At 38.3% G+C, this 22,757-nt stretch overlaps 1 protein-coding gene across 1 annotated transcript; it reads right to left on the bottom strand.

Annotated features, from left to right (window-relative positions):
* Positions 1-85: 85 nt before the first annotated feature.
* On the bottom strand, positions 86-18,711 carry ppp2r1ba (protein phosphatase 2, regulatory subunit A, beta a). Its single transcript, XM_051696128.1, has 15 exons — positions 18,561-18,711; positions 16,133-16,223; positions 14,664-14,764; positions 14,328-14,560; positions 13,712-13,859; positions 11,476-11,631; positions 10,671-10,785; positions 7,142-7,212; positions 5,147-5,281; positions 4,346-4,519; positions 3,924-3,984; positions 3,506-3,660; positions 1,646-1,788; positions 1,419-1,510; positions 86-1,267 (listed from the first exon to the last, which is right to left on the bottom strand). Exons 1-15 carry the CDS (start codon positions 18,636-18,638, stop codon positions 1,251-1,253), a joined length of 1,770 nt encoding a protein of 589 aa, XP_051552088.1. The 5' UTR covers positions 18,639-18,711; the 3' UTR covers positions 86-1,250.
* Positions 18,712-22,757: the final 4,046 nt, after the last annotated feature.

Here is a 22,757-nt window from a genome sequence, read left to right as displayed (position 1 = left end):
TTCTGTTCTGATGTAGCTCATATTTGTCCTTATGATACATTGCATTTTATTGTATTCCATTACAAAAAGTCCATGCACCGTTAAATCAGGTTATATAATGTTTTTTATTGAGTTTCCCCTTCTATCAAGGGCAATGTGACCATATTCATATAAAACCCAAAGCACATTCTAATGACACTCATAACATAGAAGATACTATTAAACTGACTGCACTCTGAAGCGGAGGAATTTGACAGTCAACAACACAGGCAAAGCAAATGTGTTAATAAGGGAGAGGGTTTACCCATCATTATTAATGTGCCCTGTGGTTAACAGAGGATCTCTTCCATATATACTGATGGTCTATGTAACCTGTGTGCAAGAGGCATGCAGATGTGTTCATACAAATGACACAAATTAGACATCTTAAAAGAAGAAAGTGTAATAAGGTCAATGGCACAGAAAAGAAAAACTTGCCTTCTAAATATAAAAGGGGCCATTTATGAGTGCCTATCCTCTGTTCTTACAGTTACAGGAAGGAAATCTAAATTTATTGTGGTCCCTTTAAGAAGATAAGTGTTTTTGTTTTTTTAGAATTGGAGAACAGTATAAGAGCATGCCACTGAATGCATGAACACGTGTCTAGTGCTTTCAGGGGTCTTTGTTCAACAGTCAGTGTAAGACAGAGGGATACAAGAATATTGAGTAATTAAAAAACAGTAGTAGTAGTGCTTCACCCTTTGCCATGCTGTATGCATGGGTCAAAACTCATGCCATACTTCAAATCAGCACTAAAAGCAAACAAAGTTCAGCCCAGATTAGGTTGACGACTGAAGTTATGCATTACAGTTAAATCTGGACAACTGATGCTTCAACCATTACATCTAATAAAATGCTTTCTCTAATTCTATGATGCAATAATGGCTAAGCAGTCATTACGTTGTTATGCAAATAGTAAAAAGGCGTCTAAGAGTACGACCCCAGCCTGAGGGTTAGCAAAATACACAAAGCATGTAAGGGCATTTGGTGCCAGCCCTATTGTGGGGTAAGAATGAAAAGTAAGATGGTGTGGTGAACGTTCATTCAAGGCTGAGGGTGAAGAGTTACAGTCTGACAAAACACAGAGGAGCCAAGTTTCCCTAAAACATTTCTCACTGAGAGGGAACAGAACACATTGATTCTCCAGAAACAGTCCAGTGGATGATCCTGGATGTCAATAAATACAATGGAGGTCAACTTGAGATGGGTCTCTTGTTCAGCAAGCAGGTACATTAGGCCAGGGCAAGAACTGTAGGGAGAAGCCAAAAAAGAATTGTTGGCAAGGGCAGAGGTGCAAAACTCTCTGCCACGATGCTAGTTTTCTGGTCACAAGTGTGAAGTCTTTTTTTAAATTACAATGTTCTATACGAATCTAGTCATGCACTAGATGTTCAACTCACCACTGATGGCCTCTTGGGCAAAGTATTTGACATCCATGTCTTGATCTGATGCCAGTTTCTCCAGAACTGGTTTCACTTCTGTCTGCAGACAGCTGTAAAGAAAACACTCGTTAGAAGTATGAGCCGAAAGACAGTCCTGTTAAAGAGTTTTATTTTAGCAATCAAGAAATTATCAATACAAAATCAAGTTGAGACAAATTCAAATGGATCATCTTATGATCACATACTTGCTATCCAGCACAGGTCCGATCTTCTGAAGAGACTTGGCCACATTGAAGCGTACATTGGCAACCTGGTCATTGGACATCTTCAAAACTACAGGGAGCATGTGTTTGGTGGTAATCTCCTGGCCACACACATCAGACAGAGCCTAAAAACAGAGGGTTCATGAATCAGTGGAGTGACTCCTGGGTGCCAATGCTCTGTTCCAAAGTGAGCTGCCTCCCTAGATAGCATTTTAAGGTATAGTAGGCACACTCCCGAAGTGTAGGCTGTTCCAAAAGTTTGGCAGAAACATGCTGCCTTCTATGACACCCTGTTGGCCAAAATCATTAGCAACATCGCATCTGTCCTTCAAAGATCAGCAATCCTTGAATGGACTGCGAGAACAAAAAAAAAAACAAAAAAAAAGGAAAAGAAAAGCTGATGCATCCAAAACAGCAGACAGAATCGAGAGAAATGTCAATTTTAATATATTTCATTAAATACTGAAAAGTATTTTAAAAAAAAATAAATCTCAATCTAATTAACAATGGATAATTTTTCTTAACATTTGATTGTGCTCAGAACATCACATTTTTATTTTAACACCATACTGACGCCAAACTCTATTAAAATCAATTAGCTGGATACCCTATGCACTTTGCGTGAGGAATGCTATTTTGCTGGCCCTTGAGTTACTGCTTATGAATCAGTCACTTCAGTTCCATTTCACGTATGTCTATATAGACCAGAAGTCGACCGATATATAGTTGCTTTTTTTTTTTTAACTATGGTTCTCGGCAAAAATCGTCCAAATGTTACACAAGCACATAGTTATCAAGGTGGCTGTGAAAAAGTATTTGAGGCTGTATCTCGGCAACACCTTGTCCGAAAACAACTTGGTACCATGATCTGAGGGTACATGCAAAGTGTTGAGACAGTGCAACATATGGGTCAAGAAATTAGAAAAATTGCTATTTTTGGCTATAACTTTTACGCCGCATGTCCATAAATCATGAATCTTAGTGCCTATATATTTGGTAGGTCATGAGGATTTCAACGATACCAGTTTTTTCCATATCGGCCATACTATCACTCTGCATATTTAATTTTATTAAAAAGTGATTTATCTTTTGAATGCACTGTCAGATTTAAAAGAAAATTGGGATGCATCTTCAACATAATGTCCTGAGGGTACCTGAGCAGTTTTGAGATAGCGCCACAATGTTCAAAATGCTTAGCTGTTTTAAACAAAACTTTTGATGCATCATTGCTTCCTTATTCTAAGTTTTCAGAAATGCAGCGAGGAATTTAATTTAATTATTTTTTCATTTAGTTACAGTCTTCATTTTTTCCTAATTGTTATTTGGATTTTGGTTGCACAACAAACACATTTGGGATTTTACTCATTTTTGACTCTTGCTGCCTCTACGTCTGTGACTGTCAAAGTAAGGTAAACTAGAATTTCTGTAAACATTTAATAAATCGATTTAATAAAAAAATAAAATAAAAATCAGCAGATTAATTGGTTCCCAGCCTTTCCCCTCATTGGTATCAGCAAAATCCACTATCAGTCCACCTCTAATGTCGACAGCTCACTATGTTTTGGAACAGAGCCACTGGATGGTTGTATTAACTGCAGATTTAATTCAGAGTCCAAAAACAGCACTGCAGTCATAAAGACTGCATATAAGACATTAATTTTTATGTAGCAGCCAAATATGTAATGGATTCCTAGCACCATTCAAAGATGATATAAAACCACAGATTAGAATTCCGTCAGTCAAAACGTCCGTCAAACTGCAATTTGCCAACCGATGCATTAGCATCGTACTTTTCCCTGTAACTCATCAGCAGTTTGAGATAGCAGATAAGCAGTGACTCACATTGATACAGAAGAGGGTGGTCATCCTGTGCAGGTAGTTGGGGTCGTTGGCCATTCCCAGGACTTTGGGTACAATGGTGTTTTGTGCCCATTCTGCTCCAAACTTCTCCACCAGCTTCATCAGGTTACAGGTGGCTGCCTCTCTGATGGCATATACTGAGGAACACACAGACCACCGTATTAGTTTACCAACATACTGTACCTCATGCCAGAGACATGAGGAACCGTGTGGGTGATAATCTCATTTGTTTTCGATAGGCATATCTAAATGTGCAAAGACATCAGAGCTGACACTGCCTTTGTGCACACCTCTGAACAGATCTGTTAGAATTCAGTTTTAAAGTGCACATAAGGTCACCTACAATGTGTAGGTCTTGTTATGTTCACAAGGCTTTATCCTTGTTACTCAAATAACCTACCATGATCAACGAGCCAGGCCATGCACAAAGAATTCAGCTTCTCATCGAAGAACTCTACACCCTGGAAGTACCAGAAATGAAAAGGATGCATCATATCAGTTACACATTAGCATACGTGACTCACAATGACTTGGAAGCAAGTAATAAAATAAATTTCTTTCTTCTGTTCTGCAGAAGAAAGTCATACACATCTGGGATGGCATGAGGATGAGTAAATGATGAGAATTTTCATTTTTGGGTGAACTATCCCTATATATTGAAATATCATATGAAACTCTGCATTAATGAGAAAACTACTGGTCAGGATGAAAATTTAAATGTTTAAATGTTTCAAGAGACTGAAGAATACGAACTTGCCACTGGAACTTTCCAATCTCTACTTTGGGATAAAGCGTTGTAGGACATTGAGGGTCAGAACTCACCAGCTGTCCAGCCAGAAGGGGCATGTACTCGATGATCGCCAGCCGAACTCTCCACTTGGCATCTTCAGCCAGCTCGACGATAGCAGGAAGAAGAGACTGGGAAAGTTGGCGGATTCCAATCACCTCATTTACGCAGTCCAAGTTGGAGATGATGTTGAGGCGGACCTCTGGACACTGAGAGAAAAGTCTGAATTTTAACCTTCCAGAAACCAGCCTTGGTTTGGGAAGCAAAGATGACGAAAAATGCTATTTCTCTACTTGGTGGAATTCTCAACACATGCACACAGAACAGTGCGGCCCACTGGATTTTGTCTTTCCAGCAGGGGACCTGACAACAGGCTAAAAAATACCCAATACTATATTTTTAATGAATAAGAATATGGAACTGCTGCCTGTCTTGTCTTGAAACATGGATCAACACAAACTGTAGCGTTCAAGAGTTGATTTTGTTCCATTTATTTCATTCAGTCAATGCAAAGGAGAGACATTCAAAGACTTCTCACTAACAGCTTAAATCAGAGATCGCAATACAGTCGGCAGCAAGAAATGAAAAGAGCAAGTAAATAATGAGATGAGACGAGAGGTAGTGTGCTGCATTCGTCCATTCATCTCTCACTTCAATGCTTCCTACTATCCACTAAAGGCCAGCATTAGCGAAGCCTCACCTCATCAGGATAAAAGCGGCCAGTTGCACACAATGCACAGAAGTCTCATCTGTGACTGGATCGTAACGCAAATTACCTCAGCCAGACCTATGCTGTCTGTCTCTCACACGCACACACACACACACACCAGGCTTACCTCATCTTTGAGTTGGGCCAGGAAAAGGGGAAGCAGGTGCTCGATGGTGTTGTCTTTGCCTAAGATGGTGGAGAGGCCCATGATGACTGAAGCCAGGGCAGATTTTACATGCTGATTAGTGTCTGAGACAAGTTCCTGTTGACAAAAAAAAACAACCACGATCACACTTTCAATAACATTCGGTCACTATGAAACATTTACATTGAGTCATTTAGCAGATGCTCTTATCCAAAGTGACTTACAAATGAAGAACATAAGCAATTTGTCACACAAAAGTCAACAATATCTGCAGTATCGCACTGCCAAGTTCTCAAAGTGGCTGGAGTAGTATAGAAGCTAGCACAGAAGAAAGACAAGGAAAGGTATTTAAAAAAGATGATTATTAAATAATAAGTGCAATTAGTGTGGATTGGTTAAGTGCTCATGGAATAGATATGTTTCAGCTGGTTCTGAAAAGTTGAGATGAAACTACTGTGGCCATGTTCACACAGCCACTGAATACGGTTGTCAGTCCTGTATGTGAGTGCTAATATGGTCACGTTCACACACAGGTCAGATATGTACGAGAGTGACAACCGCATTCCATAATCGAACTGACACCGCGTGACACAAAAGCTGCGCTCTGCACTTGGTTGCAAAGTTGCTCACTATAGTAAATGCTCTTACATGAGAAATCATCTAAAACATTTCAAAAACCGACACACTTAAGAGTTCAGAGACATCAGTGTGATATCTATGAAAGCTGTACAATTGATTATATTGAAAATGAAATCGACAAGCTCCATTTCTCCATTGCGATTGGTTTGATTGACGTGGATGTGCGCGCTCGCTTGCTCAGTGAAGTTTAACGGAGACGTTTATGGTAAAGACAAATAGCTTCGCGAAATGGAAATACAGGCCTGATTTTGAATTCATAAAATGTAAACATTATAAAACATAAAAAAAACTCTTAAGCACATCAAACAGCACAATCACTCTGTCAATGTACCTGACGCAGCAACAGGTCCACATTAAACTGTATGCTGCATATAATTTTTAAGTGTTTATAAAGTGCTGTCATGCACTGGACAACTTGTGTCGAGTTGTGATGTCACTGACAGAGCTTCTCCGCACATATCCAACTAATCGATAATAACATTCGTTGTCGATGATTTTCATTATCGATGATTATCTATTTTATCAATTAGTTGCTGCAGCACTACAGTGTATGTTTGGTGACAAAGTTGAAGGAGATCCAAAACATCTGAGAGTTCCACATATGTGCTAAAGGACAATGAAACAAATACAGACTTTCTATTGTGCCAACTAATGTGATCCATATGCCTGCTTTCTAGCAACATGTTGGACAAAAGTAGGAGGAAAAACGACACCCAGGGACACCTGGTTTGGCTAAAGTGCAAATATTGATCACTACAAGCCATCTACAATTTAAATTCTTCCCAATCTGGCACCAAATTACTAGCCTATACTCGGAACCATGTTGTGACGTATTCATAATATTTATTCCTGTGAAAATATTACTCACAGGAAAAAAATGCTGCTATGGCAATGCAATAAATTCAGCTACACTGAAAGTATGCAAAAAAAATTTCTGCTCTGAATCAAACATTTACATCAAGGCATTTCACCAGAACGTTGGAGCAAAAACCAGAAGCTTCCTACAATACAGGTCAAAACACTCATTGATACACAGTAAGTGATCCAGAGAAGTGTCCTAGTCTTGCTACAGCCAGTAGGTCAAGGTACAGAAACAATGACACTTTACTAATCTGATCTTGTTTAGGTCTTATGTGCTCAAAGAACAGATGCTGAGTAAAGGAGTTATCAGCCAGTAACTGATCCAGGATTGGTACTGCACACCAATTAAATGTGACGAGTATTGTAACGACGTGGAACAGAAAAATGAAACAAGAGCTCGGTCTGAAAACTGACAAGTTTCAGAGATGTTGTTTGATATGTGCACAAAAACAACTCCTGATTGATAAAACATCTTACCTTAACACAGGGAAGAATGTGTGCCATGATGATCGTCTCTCGGCTGTCCTCTGGTAAATTCTCACAGAATTCTGAGGAGAAAAATATTATTAATAGTAAGACTGCCAAAGATAAACCATAACTTTTGAGATCAAATGTGTTTAATGCAGTTAAATTTGACTTTTTTTTTTATCTGTCATTGAAACTACTTTATTCTGTTACTTCCTCTATCTAAAGAAGATTGAATAGATGGCTGGAGATCAATACACACAAATAATTCCATAGCCAAACTCTTGTTTCTCAATAAATGGAGAAAAATTCACAGAGGAAGATCTTAAGATCAAATTTATTTATAAATGAACTCCAGATGGGACTTTTAACAAAAAACAAAACAAAAAAAGTCCCTGCAAAACAAAAATGTTTAAAAAGAAAATTTCAGCTCCGTTGGTCCTTACAATGCAAGTGAATGGTGACCAGAACTTTGAAGGCACAAAAGTCAGTATAAAAGTAATTCATAAGACTTCAGTGGTTAAATCCATGTTTTCTGAAGCAATACGATAGGAGTGGGAGAGAAACAGTCCCTTGTTTTTATTTTTTTTTACTGTAAATCTACACTTTCACATTCTGGTATGGAAGTGACTTTCATTTTCAAATTCAGATACCTACTGGTTGGGGCTGGTCAAAGGTGGAGATTGATAGTAAAAAAAAAAAAGGAAAAAATTGATCCATTTCTCACCCACACCTATCATATCGCTTCTGACGACAACGATTTAACCACTGGAGTCGTATGGATAACTTCTATGTTGCCTTGATGTGCTTTTTTTTTTTTTTTTTTTTACATTCTCAGTTCTGGTCACCATTCACTTGCATTGTAAGCACCTACAGAGCCGAGATATTCTTCTAAAGATCTTCATTTGTGTTCTGCAGAAGAAAGAAAGTCATACATATCTGGGATGGCATGAGGGTGAGTAAATGATGAAAGAATTTTTTGAACTACCCCTTTAAATTGAAATATAAGAAACTCTGCATTAATGAGCAAACTACTGGTCAGATGTTTGTAGTTGTTTGTTTGTTTCTTTAATTTTTTACGCCATGCCAGCTACTATGGCTATATTCATGGCGGGAACCAGGTTTAGTTATTTAAAATAGTTATACAAGTTAAATGAGGTGTTTAAGATTAATTTTTCCTAAAAACCTTAAAACTAAATTTGGATTCACTTGATTAAAAACCTTTTCAAAAGAATCAACTGAATAATACAGGTTCCTCAGATGTAGAGGTATGACAGCACTTTGGTGAATTTTCTCCTGATAGTAAAAATAGGTGTGTGAGTCTTGTATGTCCTATCCGGCATCGTGTATAAATAACTTGATTTATAAAAGGGAACACACATCTTGTTTCAACAAGATTTATTGCTCGTAATTTGTTGTTTAAACATTGATCCCACTCTGACTGCCATTTGTTTTTGATATATACATAGAGTCCACCTCTATGTATATATCAGAGTTGGTTTCAGATCTGTGGAAAGTATAGGGCATTTTACTGGTTCAGTAGATAGTGCTTCTCTGGCAGCTCTGTCTACTTGTTCATTACCAGAGATTCCTGAGTGTCCAGGTACCCAGCAGAAAATAATATTAAAACTCTTTGCTTCAAGAGATGACAGTTTGATTAAAATCTTCACGATTGCTGGGTGATCAGTTTTAGTAGCTTCCAATGCTTCAAGACATGATTTTGAATCAGTTATTATTTAAAAAAAATGTTGTGGAGCTGTCTCAATAAACTTCAGTGCCAGTAGTAGAGCATTTGCCTCTGCAGTGAAAACTGAACTTTGGTCAGGGATGCGGATACCCTGACACAGTTGGGTTGCTGCTGCCACTTTATTTCCAGATTTAGATCCATCTGTGTATATTGGGATATGTTGTGGGTATACTTATGTCCAGAAATTGTTGATGGAAATCATTCGGATGCGTTTTGGATTTTTGGTTCCTTGTTAAATCCAGATGGATTTTAGGCTTTTTGAGATCCCATGGGAGAATTTTGCAGAAATGTGTCTGTTCCACACTGTTTAGATACACTTTCAGATTCTCCAGATGGGTTTTTATACGTAGGCCAATGGACGAATGAAACTTGTTTTTTTTTTCATATATTGTTGAATGCTGAAGTGGGAAAACTGCTGAATAGGCTGGGTTTTCTTTATTTGTTTTAAGTTTGGTTGCATATTGTAAGGCCAGCTTTAGGCGTCTGATTTCCAAGGAAGGTTCATTGGCTTCCGCATAGAGACTTTGGATTGGTGATGTTCTGTAGGCTCCCAAAGCTAGTCGTATACCTTGATGGTGTACAGTGTCCAAAAGTCGTATGTATGACTTCCTAGCTGATCCATAAATGATACTTCCATGGTCCAGCTTTGAGCATACCATGGTTCTGTACAAGTTCATGTGAGTTGAGCTGTCTGCTCCCCATTTGGTTTTGGATAAAACCTTTAAAACATTCATAGCTATAAAACATTTATTTTTTAGTGATTTAATGTGAGGAATAAAAGACAATTTGTCAAAAGTGATACCAAGAAACCTTTTCTCTTTAACAACTTTAATGGGGACTCCACCCATAAACAGCTCTGGTTCATTGTGTAGCGAACGAAGCTGACAGAAATGCATACAGATGGTTTTTGTTTGTGAGAACTTGAAACCGTTCTGTGTTGACCAGGAGTGCATTTTGTTTATCTTCAATTGGATTTTTCACGTACTTGCTCTTGTAGCAAATGCAGATATCATCTACATATAAACTACAGAGGACATCAGAGCCAATGACTTTTGCAATGCTATTTATTTTAATACTGAAGAGAGTTACTGATAGGATACTTCCTTGAGGTACTCCAAGTCCTTGTTTATGTAGGTTAGACAAGGTGTTTGCTATTTTAACTCTAAGAAGTCTGTTCGATATAAAACTTTCAATGAAGATTGGCAGTCGACCTCTAAAATTCATTTGGTACAAATCCTTTAAAATTCCATGTCGTGTCATAGGCTTTCTCCAAATCAAAGAAGACAGCTACAACGTGTTCTTTTCTCGTAAATGTGTCACAAATATAGCTTTCAAGACAAATAAGGTGATCTGTGGTGCTTCGACCTTTCCTGAAACCACATTGGGTGTTACTTATATGGTGTTTAGATTCCAGTATCCAGACCAGGAAATCACTGACCATCCTCTCCATTGTTTTGCATAAACAACTGGTTAAAGCTACAGGGCGGTAGTTTATGGGGTCGTTATGGTCTTTTCCTGGCTTTGGAATAGGTATTATGTATGTAGTTGCAAAAAATTCTTGGTTAACATTTTGTGTTTTCCTTAGAGGTACAGAATTACTATATTTTGAAAGGAAATAATAAAAGCGAATTTCATCAAATTCAAAATTTGAGAATGAAACGAAAAACAATTAAATCATGCTTTTAAAAAAATGTATTTTAAATTTAATTGATTTTAATCTACTGACTTGTTGAAAGCAAAGGTGCTAAACTTCATTTTTAAATATTATAGGGCTGCTTAGGGGCCTTATCTCACCTTTGACCTTGTTGGCAGCAGCTGCCCGAACCTCAGCCTCACAGTCTTTAAGAAGATTCTGGAAGGCCGGCACTAGGTCGTTCTTTGTGATCTCTGGACCTACGGCCTTCTGCAGCTGTAAATTCACAGAGACAAGAATGTCATTTCACATTTCCATTGCACAGCAACACTTCAGTGTTTCCTTCAGACTGTGCATTACACAGGCACTCCTGACATACTAGGATCATGCAGTCCATTACTCTCATTTCTAAAGCAGGCCAAATCACCTTGGCTCATTAATTTTTCACCCATGCTTTTTTCTTTTAGCATTTTTCATGGGTTCAATCAACATTTCCTTTCCTTCAAAATATCTGAAATTTAATGTAGTTTAGGATAATCAACAACCATCCGATGACATGACAAAATAATATCAGAGAGTTGCATTTAGGTCAAGCTGCACAACAATGGGCGGTTTGCACCTGGGCAGGATTACTGAGAACACTGAACTGTTATGGGGTGTCATCCTGAAACTGCTTGACCAGCTGTTGTATTTCAACACTGAACTTACCAGGGACAGAGCATTTTAATCATGTAGCTTATATAACATTTTATATTGCTAATCTATGGTAAATAATGTTACTGGGTACACAAATATGCAGGATATAGCCATAACATTTAACCTTTTACAACATTAATGATTTAAACATAAGAGTCAATTACTTATTCCAGTAACGAAGGATAAAAAAAAATTGTTGCTTTGTTTCATACAAAATCTGGCATGGACAAAACATGCATATGATTAAACCATGATTGGCTTTTTTCTTACATCTGAGAATTTGTCTGCAACCATGTAGCGAACCCTCCAGGACTTGTCTTCTGCTGCCTGGCGTAGGGTGGGCATTACCAGAGCTTCCAGGTCCTCTTGGGGCAATAAAGTGGCAATGCTGACACCAGCCTCCACAGCCAGAAGACGAACAGAGTCCTACAGCAGAGCAGATTCAATTCAGACTCTTAACAACTTGGCAGAAATTCATTTCATCTGGAGGCATCAATTTTTATTCACCTGGTAAAGATATCTGCAAACACCATTATTGGTGCAGAATTCTATTTTGTACCTATCTATAATATATTATAAATATTTTATTATTTTATTGTTTATTTATTAAGGATGTGCAGAGCGACTCATTTCACTGACGTTTAAAAAATTTGGGCATTCATCCAAAAGGGGCATTTACAGTGCCTAGCAAAAGTATTCAGACCCCTGTCCAATTCTCTCATATTACCGAATTACAAATGGTACACTAAAATTTCATTCTGATTGATATTTTATTTTAAAACACTGAAACTCAAAATCAATTATTGTAAGGTTACATTGGTTTCATGTTGGGAAATAAAATAAATAAAAAAATAAAAAAACTGAAATATCTCGCTTAAGTATTCAACCCCTGTGCTGTGGAAGCTGCCAGTTTACACAAATGAATGAAACTGCCCTAACGAGGACACAATTACTTTACCATTGGCATCCACCTGCGAATCATTAAAGTTGCAATCACATTTTCTGGATAAAAACCCATTTTTGAAGGATCATTGGTCAGGCTGTGAAACTGAATGAGAATGAAAATGAAGACCAAAGAGCATTCCACAGAAGTTAGAGATAAAGTAATACAAATGCATAGATTAGGGCAGGGGGCAGCAAACTTTTTGACATGGAGTGCCATTTTTATTTTCCTGGTCAATGGCTGTGCCGACAACCCCCCCTCCCATTTTCTAATTTAATCGTTTATTTTTCATTAACAATGATATTAAACAGTTTGAATGAAAATTTTGTGCAAAACTCGATGATAATCATGATCCTGCATGTGAATTTTCAGAGCATCTAAAATGCTTTAATGACAGAAAACCTGTCCTTTTGTGTTATGAGTTAACAAAGTTAATGTCAGAAAATTGCTTATTTGATCACGGATCACGAAATTGTGTGGAATCTTAAATATTTTTTATGTCACTGTAATCATTTAATCACTAGCACGCAAGCAACAGCGAGAGAGGAGCAGGCTATTTTATTTATATGACGTTTTCGCACCTGCATTACAATCTACATCTTGATGTAATCCTTCCTCATAATCATGCAGCGTGTTTTCATCAGATGAATGGGAGGCTAAACAGTATTTAAGTGTGACGAGACTCGCGCTGCGCATGCATGCCATTCGTGCATCATAAGCCGATCAACTATTTAGCCCTTTTCAGTTAATCGCACCTGCAAAATCCTAACATTTTATTTCCAGGTTTAATTATTTTTTTTTGAATAGACTCTTTTGAACCCCACCATGTGAGTTTGTTTTCTCTTAATCATTTAATGTCATTTTAATGTCCACGGTTTAAGGAGGGTGTACCTGTATGCTGGGTTTTGAAATCTCAAGGACTAATAGTGGTGTTTTTCTTATTGCATTACGTGTTGTTCTGAAAGCAAAAAGAAACAAATGAAACACGGAATGTAGGCTGTCATCCATGCAGTCTGACCGAAGCAAAGCGGGCGCATTTACTCGTGCGATTAACAGAAAGTGAAGCGCTGCCGGCTCGTGATGCCGAATGGCTTGCATGCGCTGCACGTGTCTGTTGGGAAGGTGACTGCAGAACTTCTGAACCGGAACAAAAAAATACTGTTTTTGCTCAGAATGAACCGAAATGAAAACATTTTGTTTTTAGTTCCTGGTTTGAACCAATAACTTTTTAACCACTTCATTAAGAGAACCGTCTCAAAACGTCAGTGAATTGAAGAAAGTGTCATCTTTCATGGTACGCAGACTTATCTCATCAAATTCCATTCTGACTGCAAGCTCACAACTCAGGTCAAATTGGATTTTTTCTGCCGTGGTTTTGGCAATTCAATTCAGTGCAGAAAACACTGGAAATATTTCTACCATATATTCCTGTTGCAGCATATGAAAGTTACATAAACCTTGCAAAACTGATCATGTCGTGCAACATGTGCACAAAGTCTTAACTGTAACGACAACATTACATTCAGAGAGTGTACAGTCTGGAGAGAAGTATTGAAAGCAGACCTGTTCATCAGATGCCAATGCAGTGAACAGAGAAATGATGTCACTCTTAACATACTCCAGCTCCAACACTTTGGCAAACTCTCCCAGCTTAGATGCAGCGGCTCGGCGCACCATGGGAGTGTCATCAGAACACAGGGTGCGGAAGTGCCTGAAGAGAGAGAGTACATGTGTTAACATGTTTCCACATAAACAGCACACGAGAAAGATGAGGTAAAGAGCCTATTTCTTTCCCAATTTTTTTTTTCAATATTATGTAACACTCCTGTTAATTAAACTTAGCCATAAGGGCTTTTCATATCAAGAGTGAATATTCGTCGGAATTAAGACTTTATACTACTTTTTCTCTAACAGACCACCTGTTATTTTAATTACACCTTGGTATAGTCCAACATCACGCTGTCAGTTTTTTTTTTTTACTTTAATTTTACCATTTCATTGCTTGGTCTGCGTTAAAACAAGAGAATATGTAACATCAGATGAGTTGCATTTTGCATTAAAACACATAAATGAACAGAATGATTTTTCGCTTTGCTAATGGTGGGAATACGCCTTTATTAAATCTATCTATATTTACCATCAGAAAAAGTATTCCTCACAACATAAATGTCAAACTTACTGGCGAATCTCAGCTTTGACTGTACTGGAAACTCGTGGGTAGCAAACACTGAAGAGTCCACAGGCTGAGGTACGTGATGTGAACCAGTCACCACTGGCCAAACGTTTCACCAGAGGCTCAAAGTGCACCTCCAGGTCCACTGGAGAGTGTTCATGGGAGATCTTCCTCAAGGACTCCACTGCCTTGTCTCGCACCACCGTCTCTTCAACTGTTGCCAAACTCTCCAAAGGGGGCTGAAAAGACAGTCAATGATGAGCCAAATATATTTTCACCAGGACAGATTATACTTTATTTATTGGATATCTTAATAAAATTAAAAGTGTAGATAAAGCTTACAAGGAGACAGTGTACATATTCAGGGCCTCCAACCAGCATAGTGAAGTTACCCAGTTGCTCAGCAAGGGCAAGCAGAACTTCATCCTCATCATAGATGGTATCTGTTCAAAACAGCACAAATGAATAGTTTAGCATCAGTTCTCTACCATGTAAAGAGCCAATCAAAATAGGGACGCACCGATACCATTTTTTCTCTTCCAATCCGATTCCGATATCTGAAATCTCAGTATCGGCCGATACCGATACCAGTGTTGTTTTTTGCATAATCAGTTTAGAATATCTTTACATTATTGTGTGGAACTAATTGGGTGTACTCTTTAATATGTAAAGAAACACAAACCCCTAACTACACATGATTTCAATATAAATGTATAGCTTATTAAGAAACACTTTATTGTTAACTATTCTACTGGATAATGTAGCAACAAATTAACAGTAATTCCAGTCTTCTAGTCTTCAGTAGAAAAGAAGCCAGTTTGCAAAACATTTTCAATTTGTATCTGGACTGGAAAAGAATTCAGATTTATTTTTTGTTCAATTTAATTGTAAGATATCAGTTCACTTTTCATTCACACAGTTATTTATTGGAACCCATTCAACTTAAATACTGTTATAATTTGTAAACAAATAATGATAATAATAATACATTATTATTATTATTTATATTATTATTGCCTTTTAGAATTTGATATACAACAGTAATATATTTCAATCATGTACCTTTAACTTTAAAACCCTCAGGCTTTTATTTTGACATTCTGAACTCTCCAGTAAGTCCTGTCTCTGTTTGTAGACAAGTTCACAGTAGTTTAATTCGCTTCTCATTAAAATTATTGTAAAATGCTCCTCCGGTGCCATTCTAAATGCATATTATAAGTGAACCGAACTACTGAGCATCTACATCTGAGATGTTGTTCGTGAGTAGCGCTCAAATATTGCACACCGCAATGGATCGGTATGAAAATAGCTTTGAGTGCCTCACCAGCCTGTGCGTCATGCCTGTGTGTGTGTCAACAGAGCAGCACCATTCACTAATGCGCTGGCGCTGCACGTGCAACTATATATTTACTTATTAAACACAGCCTTTTGCGATTCATCATGCTATCGCATGTCTTCAAGTGGCTTTGAATAAAATGCACGAGTCATATGAACTACTTTAATGGTGTTTTTTTATTTTTTATGTTATGTTATTTTTGAAGCTTGACAGTAATGAACATGACTAACACAGTATTGAATTTGGATCGGGCTCATCGGACCGATACCCGATCCGTCTGAAAACGTCAGTATCGGAGGCGATACCGATCCAGGTATCGGATCGGTGCATCCCTAATTCAAAATGATCAACATTTTATGCGTTTTTCATTGAGAAGTGAAACACTTGAACCAACTTGAAACCAATAACAAATAATTTTCCATCAACAACATTTTTTGATTAAAAATAGCAAACCAGCAGTCCTCCAAGACCTTACCTGTGAGGAAGGGGAGAAGTTCAGTGCGTGTCCTTTCAACTCCCAAAGCTAAGGCAATGGTTGACAGTTTCTTAATGCTGTTCAACCGTAACTATGGGCAGAGAAAATGCGAGAAGTAAGAAGTTAAGCCCAAAGTATACTTCTGAGCGCTTGCGTACAGGACACGTGATGCAATTCTTGTCATCCGCAGAGTGCTTGAGCACTGAATGCGGGCAGCCCAATTTTTCTAACCGTATGTCTTTGAATGCGATTGCGGCTGGAATTATGCGCACTACTTTATGGGTCCAAAATGTGGCAACACTCACATTTGAGCCGTTGTTGTCACGAAGATGCACTAGAATTTTATGTAATCACTGGTAAACAACAGGAGACAAAGGTAAAAATGTCAACAGTGGATGAGTACGTCAAGAGCGCGTGTGTGAGGAGGTCTGGAGATACCTGTAATTGTATAACTTGAGTCTGAAGGACTATAAAGACACCTTTATAGGTCTAAACTCCAGAAGAGATATAGTCCGGTGTCTCGTACAGTCATAGCGCGCACGCGCCCAATGCTTGTGTATGCGTGCACCTTCAAATGGAGTATACTTTGACATGCTCGTGTTGGACTGTATGCAGACATTGAGCGTTTGTGTCAAAATCGAAGTATACTTTGGGCTTTAACCTAAACACAGATACTCAATAATACAGCACAGCTGATTTGTTGGGGCAAAACAAACTGCTGGCCTCTACCGACAGCTAATCAAATGGGGTCTACCACTAGCGCTGGTCGATCCCCAACTAAAGCCATGACAAAGTCTTGTTATCACAATCCAACTGTGAGGAAAAAAAAAATTCATATCCACATTGTCTAAATGGTCATGTTTCTACCAGTCAGGGTCAGAAATTAAGAGGGGCACAGGGCCACCAAAAATATAAATATAAAAACACCACCAAAAATGACCCCAAATTTCAAAATGTGGGGCCAAAAACTGCCCTGTAATAATTTCTTCTGGGTTTTTTTTTTTCTTTAACTATTTGATATAGTTTTTAATATTCTACTGTAGTCCTATAAATAGAATGGTATGAAATATTAGTTTGTGTTGATTTTATTCATAAATTCTCAATCTTGAGAATATGTCTTAAAAGAATAGTTTACCCAAAAATGAAAATTCTCTTCTCGTTTAAGCTACTCGCCCTTATGCCATCCAAGATGTGTATGACTTTCACAAACATATATTTTTAGAAGAACAGCTCTGTTGGTCCATACAATGCAAGTGAATGTTGACCAGAACTTTGAAGGTGAGATTCAGATCAATATTTTAGGTCTTTTTTTTTTTTCTTAACTACAAATTCTCCTCCCTGCCGAGTAGGTGGCGATATGCACGACGAATGTGAATCGGCAAAAAACAAAAGAAGGTGGAAGTATAGATTTATATTAAAAAAAGACTTCTGTTTCTCAGCCTCACCTGTCATATCACTTCTGAAAATATGGATTAAAACACCTTTTATTTCTGCCTTTATTTGCTTTTTTAAGGTTCACTTGTATTGTATGGACCTACAGAGCTGAGATATTCTTCTAAAAATCTTCATTTGTGTTCTGCTGAAGAAAGTAAGTCACACACATCTGAGATGGCATGAGGGTGAATAAATGATGAGATAATTTAGATTTTTGGGTGAACTATTTCTTTAAGTGATCAAATTGCCATATTTGAAAAATGAATGAACTTATGTTTTAAATGGTAAAAAAAAAAAAAAAAAAAAAAGCCCTCATAAAAGGTAAAAAATAGAAAATCAAATATTGCCCCTTAATGTAAAACTTAATTTCTGGCACTACTACCAATATAGTCCTATATAAACATGAGAAGCTGATTTACTTATTGTGTTAAAGTGTTTTCATATTTAAAGCAGAAAACAGCAAATAAATTCCAGCACAAAAGATTTTAAGCATTTTTACTTAGATTATCACAAATCTAGCATATCATCAGAACTATGTTAATAGTTAATAATGCGTTCAAAAGGAAACCAACTCAAAGGACCTGTCAGGTTTAATCTCTTCTATGTTTAAAACACTTTTAAAAGTACTGTCCTGAAATTTTGTGTTTATTTAAGTAAAAGGGTCAATGACCTACGGAGAAAATCATACATAACAGCTAACAGTTAGCCAATCCCACAAACTGCTCTGGGCTAACAGGCGTCACCCCTCACTTTAATATACACACGGGACGATGTTTTTACACACTCGACGTTAAACAATTGTACTTAATGGGGTGTTACATGTTTAAGATGTCCGTTAATTTGATATGCAACCTTGTTTATGTCATAATCGCTCAATCTTCTCATCTAGGGCAGGCCTGTGTTTTCAGCTTCTATTAATGCGCTTGATGACAATCGAACTGCGTTCGAATCCATTTTCAAATATAAATGAAAGTCATAGAACATTTCCATTTACCTGAACATCTTCATTCCTTAATTCGTCAATTAATACAGCAATAGGGTAAAGAGAATCGTCGCTGTCAGCTCCCGCCATCTTGGATGCTAAAGGCTGTGTTTAGCTAGTTCCTGCTACGGGAGACAGCACGTGCACACGCACACGCACGAGCCCAGCCCACCACAGCACAGAGAGAAACAGAAGCACGAGCACGATAAGTGGGATGCGCGCGCTGGGGCCAGTTGCACCAGCTAAATGTAAGTTACAACTTAGCCTAGTTGTGGCATAAATGGGCACTAAGTCACAATTTACGCACTACTAAATATTTTAGGGTTGCACCATTAAACTTAGGTAGGACGTAACCCTACATATGGACTATATATTTACGGAAGACTCTGACTAGGAGTAATGGTTGGAATAAAAAGCAGACTGATATTTAATGACATCAATGAGCTCATGTTTTGCGTGACAGGCTTCAATCCTTTGGACATACAGTATGATGTTTACATTTATACTCGTTTACATTTGAGAAAAGGTACTTTTAAGCGTCTCTTCAGCATGAAACAGATCTAACGGTGCATTTATCAGGATGTGTCACCCGGTGACAAGTTTCAACATATTCAATATATATATATATATATATATATGATGTAAAAATAAAAAAAAAAATCAGAATCAGCTTTATTGCCAAGTATGCTTACACATACAAGGAATTTGTCTTGGTGACAGGAGCTTCCAGTACACAACAATACAAATACAGCAACAAGACTTTTAAAAAAGAATAAAAAATTGAATATAAAAAAAAAAAAAAAAAAACAATATTGAAAAGAAAATAAGTATATATAGAATACACAATAGACAATATATATATATATATATATATATATATATATATATATATATATATATATATATCACACACACATACATACACATACATATACATATGTACAGTTGTGCTCAAAATTTTGCATAACCTTGGAGAATTGGTAATATATGTACAATTTTTAAAGAAAACATGAGTGAGCAGGTAAAACACGTTTCTTTTATTTCTTATGGGATTCATATTCAACTGTAGGTTAAAACAGAATGGCACAATCATAAAACAAAACATGGCAACAAAGAAAAAAATGAAGTGACCCCTGTTCAAAAGTCTGCATACCCTTAGTTCTTAATACTGTGTATTGCCCCCTTTAGCATCAGTGACAGCGTGCAGTCTTTTGTAATAGTTGTCTATGAGGCCCCAAATTCTTGCAGGTGGTATAGCTGCCCATTCGTCTTGGCAAAATGCCTCCAGGTCATGCAAAGTCTTTGGTCGTCTTGCATGAACCGCACGTTTGAGATCTCCCCAGTGGCTCAATGATATTAAGGTCAGGAGACTGTGATGGCCACTCCAGAACCTTCACCTTTTTCTGCTGTAACCACTGGAGGGTCAACTTGGCCTTGTGCTTAGGGTCATTGTCGTGCTGGAAAGCCCAAAAGCGTCCCATGCAGAGCTTTCGTGCAGAAGAATGCAAATTGTCTGCCATTATTTTCTGATAACATGCTGCATTCACCTTGCCATCAATTTTCACAAGATTCCCTGTGCCTTTAGAGCTCACACCCCCCCAAAACATCAGTGAGCCACCACCATGCTTCACAGTGGGGATGGAATTCTTTTCACTATAGGCCTTGTTGACCCCTTTCCAAACATAGCGCTTATGGTTGTGACCATAAAGCTTTATTTTGGTCTTGTCACTCCAAATTACAGTGTGCCAGAAGCTGTGAGGCGTGTCAAGGTGTTGTCGGGCATATTGTAACCGGGCTTTTTTGTGGCATTGGCTTCTCTCTGGCAACTCGACCATGCAGCTCATTTTTGTTCAAGTATCATCATATTGTGCTCCTTGAAACAACCACACCGTCTTTTTCCAGAGCAGCCTGTATTTCTCCTGAGGTTACCTGTGGGTTTTTCTTTGTATCCTGAACAATTCTTCTGGCAGTTGTGGCTGAAATCTTTCTTGGTCTACCTGACCTTGGGTTGGTATCAAGAGATCCTAAAATTTTCCACTTCTTAATAAGTGATTGAACAGTACTGACTGGCATTTTCAAGGCTTTGGATATCTTTTTATATCCTTTTCTTTATAAAGTTCCATTAACTTGTTACGCAGGTCTTTTGACAGTTCTTTTCTGCTCCCCATGGCTCAGTGTCTAGCCTGTACAGTGCATCCACGTGGGAGCTAACAAACTCATTGACTATTTATACACAGACACTAATTGCAATTTAAAAAGCCACAGGTGTGGGAAATTAACCTTTAATTGCCATTTAAACCTGTGTGTCACCTTGTGTGTCTGTAACAAGGCCAAACATTCAAGGGTATGTGAACTTTTGATCAGGGCCATTTGGGTGATATCTGTTATCATTATGATTTAAAAAGGAGCCAGACAACTATGTGATAATAAATGGCTTCATATGATCACTATCCTTAAATAAAAGACAGTTTTTTTTTTTTTTTTTGCATGATCAGTAATATTTTCAAAATCAACGCCAAACTTTCACAATTTCTGCCAGGGTATGCAGACTTTTGAGCACAACTGTACATACATATATATACACATACACACACATATACATACAAACATATACACACACACACACACACACACACACACACACACACACACACACACACACACACACATATATATATATATATATATATATATATACATATATACACACACACATACATACATACATACATACATACATCCACACATACACATATGTAGTGCAAATCTAAAAACAAATCGGTTATATACAGTGCAAGGGAATGTAATGGCAGAAGAGATTGGATGTGATGGATAATATAAAAAGACTAAGCTGTGTATTGCACATTAATTATTGCTCAATGGGGCAGTTTTAACTGTTCATGAGATGAATAGCCTGAGGGAAAAAACTGTTCCTGTGCCTGACGGTTCTGGTGCTCAGAGCTCTGAAGTGTCAGCCAGAAGGCAACAGTTCAAAAAGGTAGTGTGCAGGGTGAGTGGGGTCCAGAGTGATTTTTCCAGCCTTTTTCCTCACTCTGGAAGTGTATAGTTCTTGAAGGGAGGGCAGGGGGCAACCAATAATCCTCTCAGCAGTCCGAACTGTCCTTTGCAGTCTTCTGATATCCGATTTCTTAGCTGAACCAAACCAGACAGATATTGAAGTGCAGAGGACAGACTCAATGACTGCTGAGTAGAACTGTATCAGCAGCGCATGTGGCAGGTTGAACTTCCTCAACTGGCGAAGGAGGTACAACCTCTGCTGGGCATTTTTCATAATGGAGTCAATGTGGGTCTCCCACTTCAGGTCCTGTGAGATGGTAGTGCCCAGGAACCTGAATGACTCCACTGCTGCCACAGTGCTGTTTAGAATGGTGAGGGGGGTCAGTGTTGGGGTGTTCCTAAAGTCCACAATCATCTCCACCGTTTTGAGCGTGTTCAGCTCAAGGTTGTTTTGACTGCACCAGACAGCCAGCTGTTTAACCTCCCTTCTGTATGCAGGCTCATCATCATTTCGGATGAGGCCGATGACAGTGGTGTTGTCTGCAAACTTCAGGAGCTTGACAGAGGGGTCCTTGGTGATGCAGTTGTTGGAGGGAGAAGAGTGGTGGGGAGAGCACACATCCCTGGGGAGCACCAGTGCTGATTGTACAGGTGCTGGAAGTGAATTTCCCCTGTCTCACAAGCTGCTGCCTGTCCGTCAGAAAGCTGGTAATCCACTGACAGGTAGATGTGGGAACAGAGAGTTGGTGTAATTTAGTCCAGAGAATAGCTGGGATGATGGTGTTGAAAGCCGAACTGAAGTCCACAAAAAGGATCCTTGCATATGTCATTGGTCTGTCAAGATGTTGCAGGATATGATGCAATCCCATGTTGACTGCATCATCCACAGACCTGTTTGCTCGATATGCAAATTGAAGGGGATCTAGAAAGGGTCCAGTGATGTCTTTCAGGTGGGCCAACACCAGTCTCTCAACTGACTTCATGACCACAGACGTCAGGGCAACAGGTCTGTAGTCATTAAGTCCTGTGATTTTTGGTTTCTTTGGGATGGGGATGATAGTGGAGTGTTTGAAGCAGCATGGGACTTCACACTGCTCCAGTGATCTATTGAAGATCTGTGTGAAGATGGGGGCCAGCTGGTTAGCACAGGATTTAAGACATGCAGGTGAAACGCTGTCTGGGCCTTGTGCT

This window comes from Myxocyprinus asiaticus, chromosome 4 (genome assembly GCF_019703515.2).
Source record: "Myxocyprinus asiaticus isolate MX2 ecotype Aquarium Trade chromosome 4, UBuf_Myxa_2, whole genome shotgun sequence".
Lineage (NCBI taxonomy): Eukaryota > Metazoa > Chordata > Actinopteri > Cypriniformes > Catostomidae > Myxocyprinus > Myxocyprinus asiaticus.
The sequence above is the reverse complement of the archived record's forward strand: the minus strand, read 5'-3'. Positions and strand labels throughout refer to the sequence as shown.